Source organism: Colletotrichum graminicola (assembly GCF_000149035.1).
Source record: "Colletotrichum graminicola M1.001 genomic scaffold supercont1.49, whole genome shotgun sequence".
Lineage (NCBI taxonomy): Eukaryota > Fungi > Ascomycota > Sordariomycetes > Glomerellales > Glomerellaceae > Colletotrichum > Colletotrichum graminicola.
This window is the reverse complement of record NW_007361053.1, coordinates 173,288-195,336: the sequence shown is the minus strand read 5'-3', so window position 1 is coordinate 195,336 and position 22,049 is coordinate 173,288. Positions and strand designations below refer to the sequence as shown.

The window sequence follows — 22,049 nt, the reverse complement described above, 5'->3', positions numbered from 1 at the left end:
AACGCTCTAATTTTATCTAGACATTCGTCTGCTTTTTACGTTGCTCCAGGGCCATTTCCCGTTCTTCTGATTCAACTCCTGATCCAAAATGACATCGTCCCAGCAAAGTGCGATGTTGCAAGGCCATTTTCGGAAATGCGTTAACGGTTCCCACATTCTCCATTTTCATCAAGTCGTCGACGCATATGGCCATCTGTCATTTCGCCACCCGTACCGTGCGGACACATTCTTCATGTCTCGAAATATCGCGCCAGCCCAGGTGATCTCTTCCGAAGATCTGATTGAGTATAATATTGAAGACGCAGAGCCCTTGGATCCGAATTGTGCCCAAGGCTTTGCAGAAAGGCGGATTCACTCGGAGATCTACAAGCGACGTCCCGACATAAACGCCGTGATACACAGCCATTCTGAAGCTGTGGTCCCCTACACCATCTCGGGTGTTCCCCTCAAAGCCGTCAGCCACATGTGCGGGTTCCTCGGTCCCGACGGCCTCCCAATTTTCGACGCTGCCGACCACATGGAGGAAGGCGACGTCCCAGATCTGTTAGTGCGCACGAAGAACATGGGCGCCGCGCTAGCAAAGCATTTTGACGGCGGCAACAACGTGACGTTGATGCGCGGGCATGGGTTCACAGTCGTGGCAGACAGCATTGAGCTGGCTGTGATGCGGGCGGTCTATACACAGAAGAATGCCAGTATCCAGACGACAGCTTTGATGCTCCAAGGGGCGACAGGGACTACAGGTGGTATAAAGAGTTTAAGCAAAGAAGAGTGCGGTGGATCTGATCGTACTACGAGATGGTCAATGTTGCGACCTTGGAACTTGTGGGTAAAAGAGGTTGAAGATAGCTCACTGTACATCAACACCGCATAACTGACGGTTGTTTCATTTGCCATGTTCTCAAGTCACTTACTTACCTGCCCATGTCGAAACCTCATGAAGTCGAGGGCTGGAAGGCCTCGAATGGTGCAAAGTACCCCGCACTCTACGGGAATCGGCAGCATCTATCGGGGCTTGTTGATTGGTCCGGAGTAAGCTGTTAGAAAAGTTACGCAGTTCGAGTCCTCAACAAACACTGGTCTTGACGCAACGGAACTGTTATCTGCCCTTGCGGGGCATGATCGGCTGAGCGACCTCCACAACTGCATCTCCAACCCACAGCCGTCGTGGGGCCGCGGTTTTCCTTTGGATAATATTACCATTTTGGCTTAGCGGTCTGATAACCCCCTACATTACTCGTAGCGGCGGGGCAGGAAGCGCGTGGAGCGAGAAGATGTTACTGCTTATCACCTATCTCGTTAGCAGTGCGACACCAAGGGGGACGGACAAGTGAAACTCCTCACAAATGACATCAATAAGCCGGAAGATGTTCGCCCTTTTCAACGGCACTTGGGCTTCAACGTCAAGGTTCTAACACTTTCGCTCACCAAACCGCTGTAATCGACATGGCGGAAACAGCCGACCGCCAAGATGGCCATCTGGAGAAGCGATTCTCAAAACTGACCATGATTGGCATGGCCTTTGCCATTCTGAAGTAGGTCGCTTCGGGCTATCGGGGATGCTGACACTGACAATCGAAGTACGTGGATTTCTCTAGCCGGATCCATCGGTTTGGTTATGCCATCTGGAGGTTCTGTCTCATTCGTCTACGGGTTCATCTTCTGCGTTCTATGTAACATTTGTTTGAGTGCCAGCGTCGGCGAACTCGCATCTATCTACCCGACTGCTGGCGGGCAGTACCACTACGCCTACGCCCTATCAACTCAAAAGTGGAAGAAGATGATGGCTAGCAAAGCTCTGTTTCTGTCCACTTTGAACAATAATGCTAACTAACCTTAGAGCTTTTTCGTTGGATGGGTGAATATTGCGGGCTGGCTCACTCTGAACACGACAGCTGCATTGTTTGGAGGTAGGCCAATGCACAGAACAATACCACATGGGACCGTCGACTAAGTAACTCGAATAACAGCCCGATTTCTGGCAGCGGCTGCTGTAGCTGGTTCTGGCGGTACCTACCAGATTACCCAATGGAGCACCTACTTGATATTTGTCGCAATTTCAATGGCCGGCGTGTTCCTAAATTTATTTTGCTACCCAATCTTGAACCGGTGGAACGAGGGAGCTCGTCAGTCTAGGCCAATTGTTTTCTTTACTCACAATCGCTCTCACTAACACGTCACAGTGTATTGGTCCCTGGTCAGCGTCGTCGTTATCAGCATTGTACTGCTCGCTACATCCCCGAAGACAGACGCCGAGTTTGTGTTCACCAACTTCTCCAATACCACAGGCTGGAGTGACGGCACCGCATGGATGCTTGGGCTACTCCAGTCCGCCCTCAGTCTTATTGGGTTTGTACTCTTTTCGCCTCAAGCAATATGAAGGATACCCACTTATATGCGCTGCACAGTTTCGATGCGGTGGCTCACATGACCGAGGAGATGCCCAATCCGTCCATGGATGCTCCCCAAGCCATGGTTGGAGCCGTCCTTGTCGGCGGAGTAACGTACGCCAGCTTCAAGTTTTAAATCATCAGTATTTTGACATATATTGCAGTGGAATCGTGTTCATACTGGTCATGCTCTTCTGTGCCGTCGATATCGACGCTCTGCTCGCTTCACCCACGCAGAGTCCATTGACAGAAATGATACTGCAAGCAACACGAAGTAAAGCAGCCGCAACTATCCTTAGCGTCGCCGTAGCTGTGTGCTTTCTCAATGGAGCCAACGGCTGTGTCACATCCGGCAGCCGCCTCATATGGGCAATGGCTCGAGACAATGGCACACCTTGTTCGAAATAGTATACGCTCTAATCTCCCAGAAAATGAGTGGCATTGGCTAACTTGGGGCTCTCTAGTCTATCAAAATTACACCCAAAACTGAATGTGCCTGTTCGTGCCATTGTTGTGCAAGCTATCTTTAACGTTTTGTTTGGCCTCCTTTACCTTGGTCAGTAAACATATCCCCTTCATTGCTAAAACCTTCGATTCTGACATTCTTAGGCCCTGATGTCGCTTTTAATGCGTACATTGCAAGTTGCACTCTCTTTTTGAATCTATCATATGCGCTGCCAGTCATGATTCTTCTCGCCAGAGGGCGGCAGCTAGTAACAGCCAATCCACCTGTATTCACGCTGGGTCGAGGCCTTTTTGGTTATGCCATTAACTGGACATCTGTTCTGTTCGTGCTTGTAACCTCTGTTGTAAGTAACCCCTGCCCAAGCCCTGAAGCTTTGCTGATGTTCACTCCTTAGTTCTTCTGCTTTCCTCCCGCCATCCCAATCAACATTTCTACTATGAGTAAGTGCTTGCCTGCAATGCTTCCGAACTGGATGTTGACTTCCTCTAGATTATGTAACGGCTGTAGTTGGTATCTTCATTGTATACGCGGTGGTCTTATGGTTTGCCATAAAGAAGTCTTACAATGGTCCAAAGTTCGAACTCATTCTTGGAGAGGAGCTCCCAATCGCAAACGATACTATCCAAGAATTCCCCTCGCCAAAGGGAGACGACCTGTTGCGGCATAATAAGGACTAAATCCTTGGTTGACTCTGTGAAAGCGGTGTTGTCTCGATCAGAAGCAGACTCGTCTTGTTTCTTGGGCCAAGAGATCTTTTAGGGCAGCTCAGCTATATACGTGCCTACTTTCGGATTAAATGGTTGTCTGACATAGATTGCGACTTAGAATTCCATGTGTGTTTCGTCAAAAAGTACAATAGGAATAACTACTTGAAGCAAAGACAACATAGTCATGGTCACCGAGAGACAGCGAGCTTGGCTAGTTGACTATGGCGGTGGCTTTTTGGCCTCCAATGTAAGCTTGTTCAGGTCGGTAGCAAACTCTTCACTCGGAAATTTTACACAAGAAGCAGACACAACAAATCCTTGCTACATTCCTATCCTCTGAGATGTGCACTAAAGCTTTGCTACTTTTGAATACCCATAATGCCAATCGACCCGCTTCAGATCCTTTCTAATCTGATAATTCTGTTCTGCTATCTCCACCAATCGCATGTCAACGTCCACCAAGCGCATCCCCTCCTCGCCATCGGTAAAGCTTCCAGGAACTTTGCCAACGATGGGCAAAGCAACTTGGCTGCATCCAAAGAACCCTTGCTCCGCTGACCCGGCAACGTTGCAGTAGATGAGCGCGACAGTGTTCTCAAACGCGCGTGTGATTAGAGTGGTTTCCACGAACATCTTTTCGCAGTTGACGTTGTATTTAAGCCCTTCTTGACTCATATCTGACAGAGTCCAGTACGAAGGCACGATGATGATCTTGGCTCCTGCAAGAACGAGATGCCGGAATGCCTCAGGGAATGCAAGATCCCAGCATACCAGAATTCCAACTGGTCCGAGGGGTGTGTCGAAGACCTGATGAGGTCCTGTCGCGGGTGCGCCCTCGGTGAGGTTCATCTTATGGGCATAGTCGACGCTGGAGGTAAGATGGTTGCGTTCAGGGATCCATAGGTTGGTTTTAGTATACGCGCCGAGTAGCCGACCATTGTGATCAATAAAATAAGACGTATTGAGAAGAGTTGGTTTCGACTTTGCGCCAGTTTCGCCTGACGGTTGGCTCTCCGGTGCCTGCGAGACAATAGTCCCCGCACAGATGTTGATGTGTAGTTCTGCTGCGAGTTCCCGGTATTGCTTTTGGAAGTGGCAAGCTGCTTCAGGGGTCAGGGCGAACGACGGCTCTTCCGGCATCCACCCTGTCAAATGGTATTCAGGCAAGACGGCCAGCGATGCCCCTTGTGCTGCTGCCAGACGAATTTGTTTTGACGCATATGCGAAGTTGTGCTCCGCATCAAGAACCTATTCAGACAAAAGCAAGCATCATCAGTATAAGTTTACCGATGTACCTTGGTGATACGGTCATTCGGCAGCTCACCTTGGGGCATGTCTGTACCAGTGCAACCTTGAACGTTTGTATTCCTGCAACGGCTGCCATGGTGTAGATGCAGGACCAAACTTGATTATACTTACCGGTGTACCGGCTGTGGCATCAGCTACATGTATGCTCCAGCGACTGCCATCGAAGCTGGATTGAAAGAAGGGTCGAATGCATAGCTTTGATCATCGATACCATTTCTGGCAAATATATCCTTCGCCTCGAGTGGCCCCTTTGGATGCGTAATCATGCAGCCCCCCCTCGAACCTCCGATAAGCCCCCGCATTCTAGCGCGAGTCATTTGCATTACCGAGATGCACTTTGTTGACCGTGGCCACCTGAACCCAAGTTCTGACAACACTAGTTTCCTCATTCAACGCATCCGTGCCGGGTATGAGCACGAAGTAACCGGATTCAGCCTTGCTAGGTGACGGGGAATTACTATCATTTTTTCTGTGTGATTTCCGGGACATCTTGATAACGGTCCGATGCTGCCGTCAACGCGTAAGACCACCACTCGGTCCCGCAATGGATGCGCTGTTTGCAAATTGAAAAGGGTGCGATATGATCAACGCTGGCAATTGCTGCTGCTAATGACAGCTGCTGACTGCTTATATCAACAGCTCAAATGCGATGAAGCAAAACCCTATTGCTCGCGTTGTCAAAGGCTTGGCATATCCTGTCCCGGGTATTTGACGCCATTGAAATGGACTAATACGTCCTCGAGACCGCCCCGACGTGATCCTGCAACCCCAGGGAGCAATGGGTCTGCGAGCATTGTTCAGTCACCTGAAAATACTCTTAATGATGGATCTCAATTGTACGATCAGTCCGGAAAAGAGCTTTGCGACATGCACTTCTTCAATCAATTCACGGATATGAACACCCCTGGGAGCCTCGATTTCCAAGGCACAGACAGCACAGAACCGCTCTTCCTATTCTCGAATGAACCCATCGAAAAAGACCACTCAATACCCTCCGCCGACGCAGTGACAGTCTCTTCCCTTCAGTCCTGCGGAACGAGTACGAGGGGCGTGTCCCAAGGATTCACTTTAGACAATGCAGAGGCTACTACCAGCATGGTCGGGCGAGTCACGCCATTGGCTTCGTCTCCGCCATGCCGACACGAGATGCTTGCTTTCACCTTCCTTGCAAGATAATTCCTCGATACTAGTAGAGTACTACTTTAAGGAAGTGTGCGGCATGATGTCTTGTTACGACAGCAAGTTGAACCCCTACAGGACAACCATTGCAAACCTCTGGGGCACCTCACCCACGCTTTATTATGTCACCCAGAGCATGGCAGCAGCCTGTCTATCAGAGGTTTCGCCAGGCCTAGTCACGGCCAGCGGTCGCCTTCGGGACCAAGCGGTTCGCTCCCTGTGGAACGAAAGCAGAGTTGACCAGACAGCTACGTCATCACTGCTGGCCTTGGTTATGCTCGGCTTCAGTCTTTGTTGGCATGACCCCAGTAGCCTCGGTCAGTCAGAGTTTGAACTCCTTGCTGAGACGGTAACCCATCTGGACAGCCAGAGCGGCAATTTGACGCCAATTGAAAAGCAAAAGAGGTTCTTCTTCCACAACTCTCTCGTCTACTGGAAGATGTTATTGTCCTTAGTCACCGATCAAGAACTGCCTATTCTAGGCGCCACTCGAGAGATCCAACCACAGCCGGCCTTTGTGTCAACCCAAAAAAACGTAGTGATGCCGCATCCACAGACAGGCATTGGCGTCGATGTTCACGAGCTTGTCGCTCAGGCTGGGGCTCTGGTCAGGAAAGAGCGTAGACGTATTCGTCGACGCCAGCATTCATCGAGACATGACATTGAACAGTCCATCAACGCCATACGAACCGCAGAACAGGTTCAAGCCAAGTTATGCGCGCTAGACCTTCCAAGAAAAGCGGCAGTCATGGACTCGGGCGATGATATGACCCCCACCGATCATCTACTAAAAACAGCAGAGGCTTACAGATGCACCGGGCTTTTGCAACTCTATCGTAACTTCCCCGATCTCTTATTCGACGGCACATCGCCTGTCACTCTCGCAAGCCCTCCAAGTTGGTTGGAGACTTCCGAAAGCGCCAGTTGCAGCCACTCTGAAGATTCCAGTGTCATATTAGGTACATGGCTAACGAGTCTTGCCCTCCATGTAATCGATCTTGTACAGGATATTCCGATTTCCTCACGATCTCGGTCTATCCAGCCACTTCTTCTTGTCAGCATTTGCAGCGAGCTTTCTCTTGGTCGTACGTTAGTGCCAGCTCCATACATGAAAAAGAGCGCCGTCGCTAGCATCGGGTCCAGTCCAAGAATGAAGGTGTCGCCAACAATCACTGATGTCCTGCATGCGAGACGACTCATAGTCTCACGGCTCACATCTTTCGAGGGGATTTTGGGCTGCAAATCCAATAAGACAAATGCTAAAGCCTGTCAAAGAGACTTGGGCCTGTTTGGACAGTCAGAAACACGATGTATATTGGATGGACGTTATGATGGACAAGGGGTACGAAACCTTGATGGGCTGAGAGCCATCAGATGCTGGGATGTGTACCATGGTGATGATGAATGAACGGTATATTTATGATTATCTTGAAGGCAAGCTTAGACTCGGCGTGTTAATAAAAGGGAGAGCCCACCTGTGTTTGCCCATATGTCAGAACTGTTTTCTCTACATAATTTCCAGGCCTCTGCATCGATAGATTCGAGAAGTTAGCTTCGCCAGTCAAATGAGTTCGCAGCACCGACAGCGAGTCCCGGTCTCTCGAGGCTCAAGCTCATTCGCGCTTGAGATACATAGGCTACTCCTGGACATGGAAGGGATATGGATATGGAGAGAGTTATCTGACACATGTGCAATACTAGATCGACGCTGCACATGAGGCGAAGATGGTATTTATTTGTCGGCCCCGTTATGCACAACGAAGGGCTATAGCTGATCACCTAGGAGGTGTCGTGGCATCGTCTTTACACAAGAATGATTTTCGCCGCGATGTCCTACCATCTTCGCTATTTTCGAAGCATGCAGCGCATGCGTGGCGTGCAAGTCTTGATCTCCCAGCCCTTGTAGCACTTGGAGGCCTTATCATACTCCGGATCTTTGACGCAGTTCATCTTAGAAGCCCCATCGCAGCTTATCGACCCGGACCCCGCGGTACTTGCTTCGTACTTGCAGCTTTTCATTCCGAAAGCATTGCTTCCCTTCTTGGCGCTTATGCTTGGGGACCACGCTCGATCCGACGAGGATGAGTCGGTGATTTTGTATCCTATATTTGACACGCCGCAGTAGTCGACTGTAGTGTCAACTTTGACCGGGAGCATCACCCACATTTCTGTGAAAACCACCCCCCTACTCCCCCCGGCCAAGACGTGCTCGAGCATGACAAGGATCGCTTCTGTCAGTTCCGGCTTGGCTGGCTGGATAGGCTTTGTTTCTCGAGGTCGTACTGTTACTGTTGACGTAAATACTGTAACCGTTTTCACGACCGACTTTTCGACCGAGGCGGTGACTGTAACTCGCCTTATCGGGATGGCTGACGAAGTAGTTGGCAATAATGAGGTAACGGGCCATGTTAGGGGAGCCACGTAGATCGTAGTGTGGATGGAGGGGGTCTTGTTCGTGGTCAGCTTAGATGCGGACATTCCAGTTCCCAATGTTTGAATTTTCGTCCCGATCAATGCCGTGCTGGTCGTGGTTTTATTCATTGTTGCTAGGTTCGAGCTCAGGACCGTCGAGTTGGTACCAGGAACTGGAGCCGTTGTCCCGTTCAATGACCATGATGTCGTTGTAGGCAGGTTGGCTGTACCATTGTGACTTAGAGTTGTCTGTGCAATATCGCTTTGAAGTGTCGAAGCAGAGGTCCGGTCCAAAGATGACAGCAATGTCGGAAGTTGCCATGCAACTGTGCCATCGCTGCCGCTCGGGACTGTTGTCATTGAATTGTTCCATGGTGTCGGAGCCCCTGTACCGTTGACAATGTTTGACCCAGTTGGGAGCACCTGTGTTCCTCCTTCACTTGCATCCGGACTCGTAGGTTTCCCAGGGTTCCTTGGGGGGTTGGTTGTGAGGATTGAGGCGGCTCTGATAAAGTAGGACTGGGCTCAGAGGAGGCCGGCCTGCTTCTTACCGGACACTCTTGTCTGGGGGCTAGTCCGCCTGCGCCGGCGCCTCGGAGTCGAGTAAAGATTTGATCAGCCTCTGGGTCCCACTGATACATCATTTTTGCGCCGGGGTACGCGTTTTCTATCGGCATGGCATCGACCCACCAGCGCCACGAGGCCTTATCGTTACATGTCTTCGCTGGTTGGTACTGGATCATGACCTTCCCACGTGGGGTGTCACGAGCTCTATCTACCAGCTTCGTCTCCCAATCAGTGTCGTCAGACAGTTCATCCACACGGAGCACTACTGGAGGGTAGTCTATCACGGTTAAAAGACGACGGCGAATCAGTGTACTGAGGACGACTCCGATCTGCCGAACATCAGGTCGGTACAAGAGCTGGCCCTCGTTTACGTAGTAGCTGTGTGTATCTGGGTGATCGATAACATTGCCGTCGGGATCCCTAACATATGGTCGTGGGCGAGGGGTGAAGAGAACGGCATGAATGGGGTCTTCTTCAGCCGCCAATCCGTCTCGATCGCCGAATAGAGTACCGAGTTTTCCACGCTCTGGTTGTTTCATAAGGTCTTCGATCCCATACTGGAAATATTGGTTCGCATCGTTTACCTCCCTGGGTCCAAATCTCATCTGCTCCAAGGCTTTTTCCAGAATGTCGGGGTCGTCAAGAGTTTTCTCAAAGAACTTAGACACCCACGCACCTCTGCGGCTAACGACCAACAATATCGTGCAGCCCAGCAGGCTCTCGGCTCCCATTGTTTGAACTGTATCCCCGAAAACGAGCCAGTTTGACCTGACCCTCAAGTTCTTCACTGGATCATCGATATCGGGGCCGTCGAGCAGAAGCTTAGTTTCGTGATACGGATCCCCTAGATTTTGGGGTCTTTGTTCGTCCTGCGTGCGCATAAATTTGAACTGGTCCACGCAGAAATTGTAGTAATCATCGTCATAATCGCTTGGATCAACCCACTCTCCGAGGTATGGTTCGCCACGTCTTGATACTTTGGATTCGGCCAAGCCGGCGTGAAATATCGGCCGAGATATTTCGATTATCGGATCCGCTAACTCGCGTTCGTCTGCCGTTCCGACTTCCGTCATTTGGCGCACTGAAAGACCTGGTCCCCTGGGCCCGGGCACTGGGCATTCCCGACTGCCACAGTGCGGACCACAGAGAGGGTATGGTGTGGGAACAGACGACCGCGTGGTAGTTACCGTGGTGATGGAGTTGAGGACGCTGCAGCCGGTGACGGTGGTGTACGCACTAGTCAGACACGTAGTGCTCGCAGCAGTACGCGTTGGGGTACCAGAGTTGACGCCTATCAAGATAGAAACATCAGCATTGGGGCTTGAAGACATTTTAATGACTTCTGAGTAAGACCCACTTCTGGTTATAGAACAGAAGGCTGTCTGTTGGGCGGCAGTGACAGTTACGGTGCAAGACGAGGTTGAAGAGGTCGACGTTGTGGACCCGGTTTTGCTGGAATCTTTGTCGTCGTCGTCGTCGTCATCATCATCATCGTCGTCGTCGTCTTTGTTGTCGTCATCGTCGTCCTTATTGTCACCCCCATCGTCTTTCTCATCGTCGGCCGGGCAATTACAAATCTTGAGGCCAAAGAGTTGGATGCAGAATTGGGGGACTTTAATCGAGATGTTGGGAGGGAATTTGATGAAGCAGCCAAAGCAGATGATCGGAGGTCCTGAGAACGGGAAGATAACTAGATGCCGTTAGTTCTGGGTCAACCAGGGTACTATGTATGGTTTCCAAGACTAACCTGGAACTATGGTTGAATCACTGCCGCCCGATGATGTTGTGGTAATATAGTGCGGGGTTGTCAATGTAATGCCGGTCGGTGTAATCAGAACCGCCTCGGGTGGCAGGACCGTTATGGTTGGTGGATCAGTTGTCGAGACCGAGGCACTCGTCGAGGCTGAGACAATCCTCGAGATAGAAGGAACGACTATAGACGGTGTCCATCTGACATCCAGGTCATTACTCGACGTCACATTTGGAAGCCTGGATATGAGTTTGGACGCAGAAGAAGATGCGGTATACATGGGCCCTGTCGTTTGCTCAGGGCTAGAACCTGCGAATACCTCGCTTGATCGAGGTTCAACGGTTGCAGAGGCCTTCGATAATGGCGATGACAGGGACGAAGTACTTGACAGTGACGGAGGACCAAGCCCCGAAGTCGAATAATTCCCAAGCGCGGGAACTTCTGACGGGCTCTGAATTATCTTTGTGTGGTCAACTGTTGTTGTGAGAGTGGCTGTGATAGTAGCTTCGTCAGTCGACATGGTGGTGGAGTTGGCCCAGAGAGCACTTCGGGAGTTGATCGTTGAAGGTGGCGAAATGGCGCCGGTCCAGGAGGATCTATGAAAGATGCCGCCGAGGTGACTGTAACTAATGGAACAGTCACCCTCGAGGTAGATAACTCAATATGGTTACTCGATGAGTTCTTTGGGAACGGATCACTTGTCTAGACATGTTTAGTTCTCTGGTCGAAAGGGTAGGAGGCTGTCTGAGTTTTAACCCACTTTCGTCATGTCCAGGCCTGGCTCCATGCGCGTCAGACAATTACTAGGCCCATTTGTACATGTTGGCTGGATTAGCGGCTGCGATGAGTTCTGGAAGTCCCGCACGGCAAAATGCTGTTGATGATCGGGGAGGGACTCGGTCTGAGCCAATGCCCAAAACAGCATTAAAGCCACGAGAGGCTTCAATGCCATGATTGTTTCCAACCCGATTTATGTATGGTTTATGCTGAATAAACGCCAAAGATAGTCTATGATAACCGGTTTGCCAAGCAGACACGGCTCTTCAGGTAGGCAGGTCCGGGTTCTGTTATCCCAACTCCCTTTCTCTACTTTTTGGGTAGAGAATACAAGATTCGCTAAAATGGCGGTGGACATTGTGCAGGTGTGTCCAGGATACCATATAAATATATACCAAATACGGCCTCCAATCTTGACGACTACAAACCATTTGATCCATGTTGTGTCCATATGCAGGCTTTTACAGAAAAAGACAACCCTGCCGTCGTACGGATTGCATGAATGCATATTTGCAGCATTCACGGTAAATAATTTCCCTTCTAACTCTTTGAGGAACAGAATTGTGTGTTGTACAAGATCTAGTAAGCTCCAGTTCCCGTAATCGACATCAATTGTCATTCGATTATCATACTGTCTTACTGAGGAGAGTGTTGGCCATCTGGCACTCTGTGCCAAACCCCAGTAAGCGTTGATCTGTAGCGTTTGCTTGCAAAGTTTTGCACCTATACTAGCTTTGAAGAGGAGGGAACCAAGCGTAAACTAGTCTTGAAAGGCCTAGGTGGCGGTCATTACTTTGATAAAGAGCCGAATACTCACTTGCCAGGACGACGACCCATCGCCATACCGCAAACACCCTGCAAGCCAGTGCAAGGGCTGACGGGGAAACTCATTTGGTTGATATGCTTTACTTTGTCGGTGTTTTCTTATTGAAAAACCGTCAAATATTCTCGTCAAGTCCCACCGATAGATTGCAGGGCAGTTTCTCAATTTCAATAGATGCAACTTCAATAATGAGCTGCTGCATCACGCCGGCTGAACTTTCCAAGCGCTCCAAGTAGCACTACAGATGGAGACTGAGAGTCACGTGTGTAAACGTTGATTGCTGGAGCAAACTCGTGCTCGTATCCACGAGGCGAAAACCCAAGGTGTTTCGCTAGAAATCTTGCGACGGTTTCATGTAGCTTTACGTGGGCATAGCACTTGGTCCTACCTAGCATTTCTGCTCAAAGAGAGAGGGTGAGGATAAACCAGGGTATGCATCACCGTGAGGAATCGAGGGCGAGCAGACATAAAACTAAGGGACTCGTCCTAGCTACGTGTGCCACCTACATTCTATGATCCATTTTCGATACGCGACACGGCGAATGATGAAGAAGGAAGAGAAGCCGTTGTTGCAGTAGGACTTGTTCCATCACAAAAGGAATTAGAACTGGCAGGCTGAGGATCTAACTACGGCGAAGAGGAGCATGTTTGGGTCACTGGATAGATCTAATAATTCGGCAAAGGCGATGAGAACGATGTCATGGGGTCCACTGGTTGTAAATAATCAGCTATAACTAGCTTACAACGGTCTAGAGTTATAATCTGCGAGTGTAATAACGTAAAGATGTATACTTGTGTGATTAAACATGCTCAAGTAGATACTACGCCGAGGTTTGAGCTTTCTAGACTTTATAATAAATACTGTCGACTGCCACAGTGTAGATTCCTGGAGCTTAGATAGCTCTGCATTGCTGCGGGAAACGGCGATTTCGAATCGGAGAGGTCAAATCGCGCCGTGTCGCCAAGTAGCGATGGAAGCACCGACTTGGCTGCAGTGCCTCTGAGCCGAGAATGACTGCGAAGAGTCACTTCACACCTTACGCTTGGTGCTTATGGCCTGGAGGTGTGATAGGAACTGCAGGTGGCTTGAAAAGTTGGGAGGCGTGCAGGGCTTACTGCGCTCTGTTTGTACGACATGACTGGCGTGGCCAGACTACTACCCCCCAAGCTGTTCGTCGATTCGATCACTAGCCCAGACCAACTGGACTTGTCTCGCACCATGACAACCAAGATCGTACCACTTTCCTTGGACGACGCTCTCAAGAATGGCTCACATATTGACACGACGACGAAAGCAAAGTCATTTGACTTCTTCGACATGCTCGGCACCGCGGGCTGTCTACTGAACTGCGCAGGCTACGCATTAAGACAGAAGCTTTCCCCGGATGCCATAAAACTTTCTCAGGCGTCGCATGAAGAGGTCGTCAGGCACGGGAAGCACAGAGCTGTCCAAGGAAAGCTGTTCACCTATGGGCACCTGGAGAAGTCGGCCTCGAATGGCTGTGGAAGCTGCAAAGCTGTCAAGACCATTCTCGACGCCGTCCCATGCCATCATTATGGGGGGCTGCTGCCGTCTACTGCTATCCGATGGACCGTCAGACACAGCGGCACCCTGGAGTTGGCCGCGCCGGACGGCAAAGAGTATTACCTGAGACTGCTCAACCTTGCCGGATCAGTCAACGTTTTCCGTCGATTTCCAAGCACGAACGGCTTGGCTGGGGACACGGCTTCCCCTATCAGCTTTCACAGGATACGAAACTGGCTCGACGACTGCGAGACGGGCCACGAACAATGCGGCAAGGGCATCGACACGGAACTCCCAACGAGACTCATAGACGTGACACAACCTGGAGATAGGGCCGGCGTTCGATTAGTTGAGACGGCTGGCCAAATCGGCACCTACATATGTCTCAGCCATTGCTGGGGGAAGATAAAAATCAAATCCATCACGCAAAAAGACAGCCTTAGGAGGAGACTGAACCTCATTCCGTGGGACCTGCTTCCCCCGAGCTTCCAGCACGCAGTAGAACTGACGAGGAAACTCGGCGTCCGCTACCTGTGGATCGATTCCCTCTGCATCATCCAGGACGACAAGGACGACTGGGAAAAGGAAGCCGCGCAGATGGTCAACGTCTACCGCAACTCGTACGCGACCATCGCTGTCAGCTGGTCTCACGACCCTCAAGGCGGCTGTTACTCACGGACAATACCTTCGTTTTTCTTCAAGATGACGAACCCCGACGGAGACGACTTCGCCATCGCGCTCGGTATTGGCGCTAAGCGAGACAGCACGTCAGAGTATGGTCGTGTTCAGGCATATCTCCCTCTCTTCAACAGGGCGTGGTGCCTCCAAGAACGTCTCCTGTCGCGCCGCATCATCCACTGCAACTACGGGGAGATGGCGTTCGACTGTGGAAACGGCTTCTCCTGCGAGTGCGGAGGCAAGCAACACTACAATTGGCACAACGTCATCGATCTCGCGGGGACGTACACGCCTCTCCGCTCCAGGTCGACGTATCTGGCGCTGCTCAACAACCACAGGACCGCGTCGTCGTCCACCGCCATCATGACCGAAAAAGCCGGCAAGATTGACCCCTACGAGCGGTGGCACCGCGTGATCAGCGAGTACACGTGCCTCAACCTCACAAAGACGAGCGACATGCTGCCCGCGCTCTCTGGGCTGGCACATGAGACGGCCGAGCTGGTGGGCGACGACGACGCGTTCCTCGCCGGGCTCTGGATGAACAACCTCGAGCAGGACCTGATGTGGCGCGTCGTCGCGGTCGCCGACTGGAGGTACCAGCGGGCGAAGATGCTCAAGCGAGGCTGGGTAGCTCCGTCCTGGTCGTGGGCTTCGACGGGAAGCGGTTGTAAAGTGGGCCACCCCGTCTTCCAAGGTGCCGAGGTTTTGGACTACAAGACGCCCGGGATAAAGGCCAAGTCCTGTAAAGTAATTTGCCCTCCCGCAGGTGCGGATCCGTTCGGGTCCGTGTCCTACGGGCTCCTCCAAGTGACGGCGAAGCGGATGCCGGTGCTGATACAGCGGCCATGCTCCCGGTGGGACGTGAAGCGACGTTGGACAGACAGGGTTTATGGGAGATTCTTACTCTACGCCCGCGAGGATCAGCGAGAATGGCAGGACTGTCTCCCGGTAACCGGGGCGGCACCTCTCGAGTTCGGGCCCGTCAAGTCGGAGCTCTGGGTCGATCCCTCGGTCGAGCGGATGGAGGGCTGCTTTCTCCGCAACGGCGACCCGGCAGCCCACCCGGGACCGTGCAGGCACTGCCTGTTCCTACCGGCCGAGCTGCTGTACGTCAAGGGGCTCAAGACGGACAAGGGGACGCTCTCGACGCGCACACGGGATTTCTTCCTGGTTGTCGCCAGAGACGCGACGAGTAGCTACATGCGTGTAGGGATGCTGGAAGTCATCTGCGGCAACCGGGGTGAAAGGAATGACTGGTTTGAACGCGTGTGGGAGAAGACAGCTACGCCGGAAGCATTGGTGACAATCTTGTAGCTGGAATCAGCAGCTGGACAGAAAGTGCCCTTCAGTTGTAGATATATGTCTTGGTGGTTATGTGCTGGGTTTACCTGTGTGCTCCAGAGCAGACATGTAGGACTGGGTGTTGCGTAGTTGCTTTTTGCTCTGCGGCGTCAACCAGGGATCCTGGTCTCAATGTGTCGTTGGATCTCAGGACAACCGGTGCTCAGTGCGACGGGCCAGCAAAGGTTTTCCTTGTGGCCGCTACTCTCTTCCGATAACTTGTCTTGCTTCTTTTCTACACCATGAAAATGCCCCAGAGCGAGTGCAGCTGATTCAAATCACCAAAGCCGTCTTTCTTTCGTTCATTTCACTGCACCAGAGCCCGTTGGTGTTGTCGCCGTTCCCCTATGGTCCGCTAGCATCAATGTACGCAAGGGGATGCTGCGAGCCCCCAAGTCTCTCCTTACATAAGAGTCATAGGTGGGGTACTTATTATCAATAGTCACTAGTCAAGGTGCCAGAGTGGTTAATGGGCTGCCCTGCTATCAAACCTTGATTCCAGAGTAGGCAGTGGCTTCGGTCGCGCAGGTTCGAATCCTGTCCTTGACGCACCTCACTTTTTTGCCTTTTTTCCTTCTCAGCTTGTTGATGTTTGACCATATCTGTCTGGTACCCGAGAATTGGCGGGCTAATTACGGAGTAATGTACGGATACTACCTGCAATGCATTTATCTATCACATACTGGCGGTATGCCTATGTTGGTTGTCTGCCACCATCTGTGTGGACGGACGGACCAACAGGCCCACAGAAGGTAGGGAAGGAAGGAAGCAAGCAAGCAAGTCAGGAACGTACCGGTATCGTACCTACCTGCTCGGGGTACGTACTTAATGGGAGTGCTTAATGGGAGCATTGTTCACCCTACCTAGAGCTAGCTAGGTAGGCATCGGATGCCATGCCGGGTAGGAGCTCCCCACCATCGCCAGCTCCCGAAGCTTCCCCTCCGATCCGACCCCGCGACGTCACATGATGATGACGTGAAGGCCTCAAAAGGTCGCAAAAGATGGAGTTCGTCCCGTCGATATTATCACGGAGGACCTCACTCTCGTTCTCTATCTCTTTCTGCCAATTCATTTATCGAGCAACTGATGATTCGATAAGCAGTTCAACCTCACTTTCTTTTTTCCTCTTCCTCAATCTCCATTCGACCAGTGAATACTGACCCAAAACCAATGCTTGGGCAGAAAGAGGGGTCACGAAACAACACGATGGCATCCACACAGCAACAACAGCCGCAGCGGGTCGCACTCCCAGACGGACGGGCCCTCTCGTACGACCTATCGGGCCCGGAGTCGAAGCCCGTCGTCCTCTTGGCCAACCCGCTCTCGGCACCATTCGCGCTCTGGGACCGCGTCATCGAGGTTCTCCACGACAACGGGTTCCGCACGCTGCGCTTTGACCAGCCCGGGCACGGCAAGTCGTCGGCGCCCAAGGCCCTCGACACCGAGTTCGAGACGATGGCTGACGATGTGCACTTCCTCGTCACCTCGCTCAAGGTCGACAGGCTATTTGCGTGGGTGGGCGTGTCGATGGGCGCCGCGACGAGCTTCTACTTTGTCACAAAGTACCCGGGCATCGTGCGCAAACTGATCATCTGCGACACCATCAGCTCGTCGCCCAAGCTGGCCGGCGTCGAGGACACGTTCGGCGTGCGGGCCAAGGCGGCGGGCGAGGCGGGCAACATGCAGGAGCAGGTGGAGCAGACGATGGACCGCTGGTTCGGCGCCGACTGGGTCAAGGCCAACCCGGACGAGGCGAGCCGCGCGCGGGCCATCATGAACCAGACTACGGTCGAGGGCTTCCAATCGTGCTGCCACGCTCTGCAGAGCGACAAGTTCGACATCCGCCCTCTGTTCGAGAGAGTAGGCTCGGGGGTGGACGAGGCGTTGCTAATAGTGGGCGAGAAGGACGCCAACCTGCCGCAGGCCATGGAGGGAATGCGGGAAAAGGTCGAGGCGGGATTCAAGGCGGCGGGCAAAGAGAAGAAAATTGAGCTCAAGGTGATTCCAAAGGCGGGCCACGCGCCGTTTGTCGACAACTTTGGGCAATTCAATGAGGTGTTGTTGGACTATCTCAAGGCCTGACTGATTCTGATTGCACAAGTCCAGCAGCCAGCCAGCCAGCCAGCCAGCCAGCCAGCCAGCCAGCCAGCCAGCCAGCCAGCCTGCCTGCCTGCCTGCCTGCCTGCCTGCCTGCCTGCCTGCCTGCCTGCCTGCCTGCCTGCCTGCCTGCCTGCCTTGGCCGGTTGTAATCTCCCACAGCAGTAGTGAGGAAATTTCAAACAGACCAGTCCTTACTTGATCAGGGCATTTGGAGGTTGGATGTCATGAAGCGATTGCCATGGGCTTCCGTCCCCAGCCTCTGGCGGCTTTTTTCGTGAGATGGATGGATGCGATGGAAAAAGGGGGCGGCTCTGGGAGGGCACAAAGGAGCCTCGGTGAGAAAACCAATGAGGGAGCTTGTCCTTTCCTAGCCGCAGGGGCCGTGCCTCTCACCTCGCCTCTCATAGGACTAGCTCATTTCACCAATGGACCAGATGCGGATTAGCGCCATTTCAGCCCAGCACCACCACCCATTGCCAGCCAGCCTTCCTTTTCTGTTTTTCCTCCCCCCGCCGTGGTTTCCCCGTCCAGGTCAGGCAAGCTTCCCCCGTTCTAGTGTGTAGTGTGTGTACGGAGTAGGTGGTGTAGGTAGTGGCTTCCTTCCCCAGCCCGCTCAGCCCATTCGGACATTTCACTGATTGTGCACCCGTGCTTCTTTCTCCTTTGGTTCCAATGCTCCGTTTATCTTTGCTCCCACAGCAACCGCCCGTCAACCAATTGCCATTACACCACACACCCACAAAAAACACCCACACACAACACACACATACACACCACAAACAACACGAACCATCCCGTCCGCAGACAAAGGCGTCGAGCACGGAAACACACACACACTAGAGAGAGTGAGAGTACGGTAGAGAGAAAGAGAGAGAGAGAGAGGCCTTTGCTCCTCTACCTACCTACCCCCCTCCCCGCCACCTCGGTCTAGTCTCTCTCTCTATATCTCAACGGCCAATCCGACGCTTTCTCACCTTTCTCTCGCCCTGTGTCTGCATCACCGCCCCCGGCTCTCTCTCTCAACCAATCCACGTTTCCTCGTTCCCACCGCTGACGTGGTACCTAACGCGATTCTTGTCTCCGCACACATCCAAGCAAGTCGCACATGCCCCGCGCTTCCTTCTGCTACAATTGACGACGACGCATTCCCATCTCCCATCAATACCTTCCACCGACCGCCACTACCACCACCACCAATACCGCGCGTTGTAGCTTCCACATTGTCGCTCGTCGCTCACCCATTCCGCATTTCGCCCCCACCATGGCTGCCCACTCCGATGCTGGTGCCCAGCAGCAGCAGCAGCAGCAGCAGCAGCATCAGCAGCATCAGCTTAACGGCACCCCGACCGACACCCGCTCTGTCGCCGACGAGCCCACGACGCCCCAGGATAATGGCATCTTAGTATTGAACTCGCCGCATGTCACGCTACCATCCACTGAAGTCCCCGTCTCTCCCATCGACCTCAGCCAGTCATTCAAGACAGAAGTCAACGATGACCGTCTGGGCTCCTCCGCCGTCATTCCCTCGTCCCTGACACCGCCTCCCTCCTCGCAGCTTGCTGCCCACGCCGCCAACGGCGCTCTCCAGACTGCATACGGCGCCTCCCACCGCTCCGCTCTCGTTTCGCCGCCCGCTACCGGCCTCAACCCTTCTGTTCCCCGACGCGACGGTGGCCTCCACACGGAATACGTCTCCCCGGCGCCCCAACAGGTTCTCGAAGCGACGGCCGACGAATTACGGGCCATGATGCAGGCGAGCATCGCCGAGCACGCCAAGCTCAAGATGGAGGCCGCCCACCACAAGCTACAGTACAACCTGCTCAGCCTCCAGGCCGACGAGGATGCGAAGCGGGCAGCGGTGGAGCACGAGATGACCCGACGGGAGATCGAGGCCCTTAGGACGGCCGAATACTCGCGCCACGCCGTCCGCGAGCTTAGCGCCGCCTCCGAATCCGCTCAGATGAAGTACCTCCAGATGAAGATGTGGTACGAGGAGGCCATGGACGAGAACGACGCTCTCGCCCGCCGCGTCAAGATGGCTAAGAGGGTCATTTCACAAAAGGAGGAGGAAATCATTGCATTGACGGAAGAGCGCGACGTGCTCCTCAACCGCATCCGCGAGAATCGGGAGCACTTTCATATGCTGTGCAGCCCGGGCGGCATCTTTCACGGTGCCATGACGCCCAAGCAGCAGACCGTCTCCACGCCCCAGCCGGCTCATCGAACCACCCCGAAGCAGACGCCCCGGTCGGCCAACCGCCGCGAGGCCAGGGTAGACGGCGACCACGGGCCGGAACCCATTGCGGCTCTGCTGCAAGCTCTAAGCCAGGACAACAACAACAACAACAGCGCGCCTACGACGCCCACCACGGTGGTCAGACCTGCGTCCCGCATGCCTGCAAAGCACACCCGAAACGCCCAGTCTCTGTCCTCGCTGCCGACGACACCCCTGTCACGCGCCCAGCGCCACGAGCAGATGTCTGCGCTCCTGCCGTCTGCGAATCTAGTCCCGCAGAGCGAGCCTCGGCACAAGTACAGCAACGCCCACACAGTTCCTGGCACACCGCCGCCGGCCATCCAGAGACGGATCCAGGAGCGCGCCCGAAAAAGCCGCGAGAGCACCATCTCGGCCGACGACAACGAGGAGCTCGCGCGCCAGGCCCTCGAGTCCGTCGCCAAGTCGACCTCGTTCCTGTCTCAGACATCACGTGCATCACGCAACGGCCGCCGCCCTCTGCCCAACGGCGGCAGCAATGACGACGACGACGACGATGTTTATGAGAGCCAGGCCAGCCAGGCTGCCTCGGAGATGCTGCGTCGCGACCCGCGCGAGAGCTTCGAGGTCGCCAGCTCTGCCGGGTCGCCCGACGGCACGCCGGCGCCTGCGGAGAAGAGTGCTAGGTTGCAGGCGAAGCTGTTCTCTGGCATCACTAAGAGCGGTACGGACAAGCGCAAGTTCAGCAACGGCCACGGTCCCGGGCAGGACATGCGGTCAGACATGGTGAGCCCGCCCAAGAAGATGCGCGTCGGCGGACCCATCGGTGAGAACCCCAAGGTCGGACTGGGCATCCAATACAGTTACAGTTGAAACCCGTCGGAGAAGAGAGAGAGAGAGAGAGAGAGACGGCGAGTCTTCTGGTCTCGGCTGCGCTCTCCTGGCTACGCTTATTCCAACCCAGAGCCTGTGTGCATCCCTGTCGCCGGTGGTCCCTGTCGCCGGTGGTTTGTCCGGTGAGGTGGCTGGGTTTGAGGAGAAGAGAGCGGTGAGTGGGGATAGAACGGCGGCAGCGGTGGTGTTCCCACAGTTGAAGGGGGGGGCCATCTATTTTCTCCCCTTTGCTTTTGCTGCAGGTGCAGGGAATAATTCTACGTGGCATTCATGCAATGCGAACTTTGGGCCGCGCACTATGGGGGACGCAGGGAGTTGAAAAACTGGCATGCACTCGCGCCGGAGAGAGCAGATTACTATACCGCTGTCATGCTGGTGAAGGTCTCGAATTTGGACGTCCTTTCTCTTTCCTCTCTGCCGACACAGGCAGGAAGAGAGAAGTGAGCGGAGGGGTGTGTGCGATATTTTCATCAAATAGAATTAACGACCTGGGACGAGAAATTTTCATGATCAAGAGGCCGGCCATGCCTCTTTGGGTTAACAAGACATTTTGTCTTGTGGTAGTATCGTATAGAATAGATGATAAGGACCCAGAAGAGAGAGAGAGAGAGAGAGAGAGAGAGAGAGAGAGAGAGAGAGAGAGAGAGAGAGAGAGAGAGAGAGAGAGAGAGAGAGAGAGAGAGAGAGGAACGCGTCGCCGTTTGAGAGGGACCTATGCCTCTCTCCAAGGGCCCTCTTAGCATTTTGGATCGGGCATCACTGGAAGGTCGCTGAGGAAAATCGGTTGTCGAAATCACTAGCCCTGTCGTCGTGCCGATCCCCGCATGCGGATTCGCCATACGTATAGTTTCAATGCGAGAGGTCACTCCGCTACTTCCTCAACATTCCTACCGATGCGTTACGCGCATGTAGTGGGC

General features: G+C 53.3%; 8 protein-coding genes and 1 non-coding gene across 9 annotated transcripts; 7 read left to right on the top strand and 2 right to left on the bottom strand.

Annotated features, from left to right (window-relative positions):
- Positions 1–232: 232 nt before the first annotated feature.
- Positions 233–874, top strand: GLRG_09504 (class II Aldolase and Adducin domain-containing protein; the record flags this gene model as incomplete). The annotated part of the gene is made up of 1 exon (XM_008100189.1): positions 233–874. One exon carries the CDS (start codon positions 233–235, stop codon positions 872–874), a length of 642 nt encoding a protein of 213 aa, XP_008098380.1.
- A 572-nt stretch (positions 875–1,446) lies between these two features.
- On the top strand, positions 1,447–3,533 carry GLRG_09503 (amino acid permease; the record flags this gene model as incomplete). Its single annotated transcript, XM_008100188.1, has 11 exons — positions 1,447–1,535; positions 1,582–1,786; positions 1,841–1,910; positions 1,971–2,126; positions 2,184–2,349; positions 2,409–2,504; positions 2,555–2,797; positions 2,855–2,946; positions 3,000–3,199; positions 3,251–3,296; positions 3,346–3,533. 11 exons carry the CDS (start codon positions 1,447–1,449, stop codon positions 3,531–3,533), a joined length of 1,551 nt encoding a protein of 516 aa, XP_008098379.1.
- Positions 3,534–3,911: 378 nt separating this feature from the next.
- Positions 3,912–4,947, bottom strand: GLRG_09502 (carbon-nitrogen hydrolase; the record flags this gene model as incomplete). The annotated part of the gene is made up of 2 exons (XM_008100187.1): positions 3,912–4,811; positions 4,888–4,947. 2 exons carry the CDS (start codon positions 4,945–4,947, stop codon positions 3,912–3,914), a joined length of 960 nt encoding a protein of 319 aa, XP_008098378.1.
- Positions 4,948–6,093: 1,146 nt separating this feature from the next.
- On the top strand, positions 6,094–7,458 carry GLRG_09501 (C6 zinc finger domain-containing protein; the record flags this gene model as incomplete). Its single annotated transcript, XM_008100186.1, has 1 exon — positions 6,094–7,458. The coding sequence occupies one exon, from the start codon at positions 6,094–6,096 to the stop codon at positions 7,456–7,458; it is 1,365 nt and encodes a 454-aa protein (XP_008098377.1).
- A 437-nt stretch (positions 7,459–7,895) lies between these two features.
- On the bottom strand, positions 7,896–11,299 carry GLRG_09500 (uncharacterized protein; the record flags this gene model as incomplete). Its single annotated transcript, XM_008100185.1, has 3 exons — positions 7,896–8,981; positions 9,014–10,719; positions 10,777–11,299. 3 exons carry the CDS (start codon positions 11,297–11,299, stop codon positions 7,896–7,898), a joined length of 3,315 nt encoding a protein of 1,104 aa, XP_008098376.1.
- Positions 11,300–13,598: 2,299 nt separating this feature from the next.
- On the top strand, positions 13,599–15,896 carry GLRG_09499 (heterokaryon incompatibility protein; the record flags this gene model as incomplete). The annotated part of the gene is made up of 1 exon (XM_008100184.1): positions 13,599–15,896. One exon carries the CDS (start codon positions 13,599–13,601, stop codon positions 15,894–15,896), a length of 2,298 nt encoding a protein of 765 aa, XP_008098375.1.
- A 475-nt stretch (positions 15,897–16,371) lies between these two features.
- Positions 16,372–16,472, top strand: GLRG_13233. Its single transcript has one exon. It is a non-coding gene; the product is annotated as a tRNA-Ser (tRNA).
- A 657-nt stretch (positions 16,473–17,129) lies between these two features.
- On the top strand, positions 17,130–18,005 carry GLRG_09498 (uncharacterized protein; the record flags this gene model as incomplete). Its single annotated transcript, XM_008100183.1, has 1 exon — positions 17,130–18,005. One exon carries the CDS (start codon positions 17,130–17,132, stop codon positions 18,003–18,005), a length of 876 nt encoding a protein of 291 aa, XP_008098374.1.
- A 1,279-nt stretch (positions 18,006–19,284) lies between these two features.
- On the top strand, positions 19,285–21,111 carry GLRG_09497 (uncharacterized protein; the record flags this gene model as incomplete). The annotated part of the gene is made up of 1 exon (XM_008100182.1): positions 19,285–21,111. One exon carries the CDS (start codon positions 19,285–19,287, stop codon positions 21,109–21,111), a length of 1,827 nt encoding a protein of 608 aa, XP_008098373.1.
- Between the last annotated feature and the right edge of the window lie 938 nt (positions 21,112–22,049).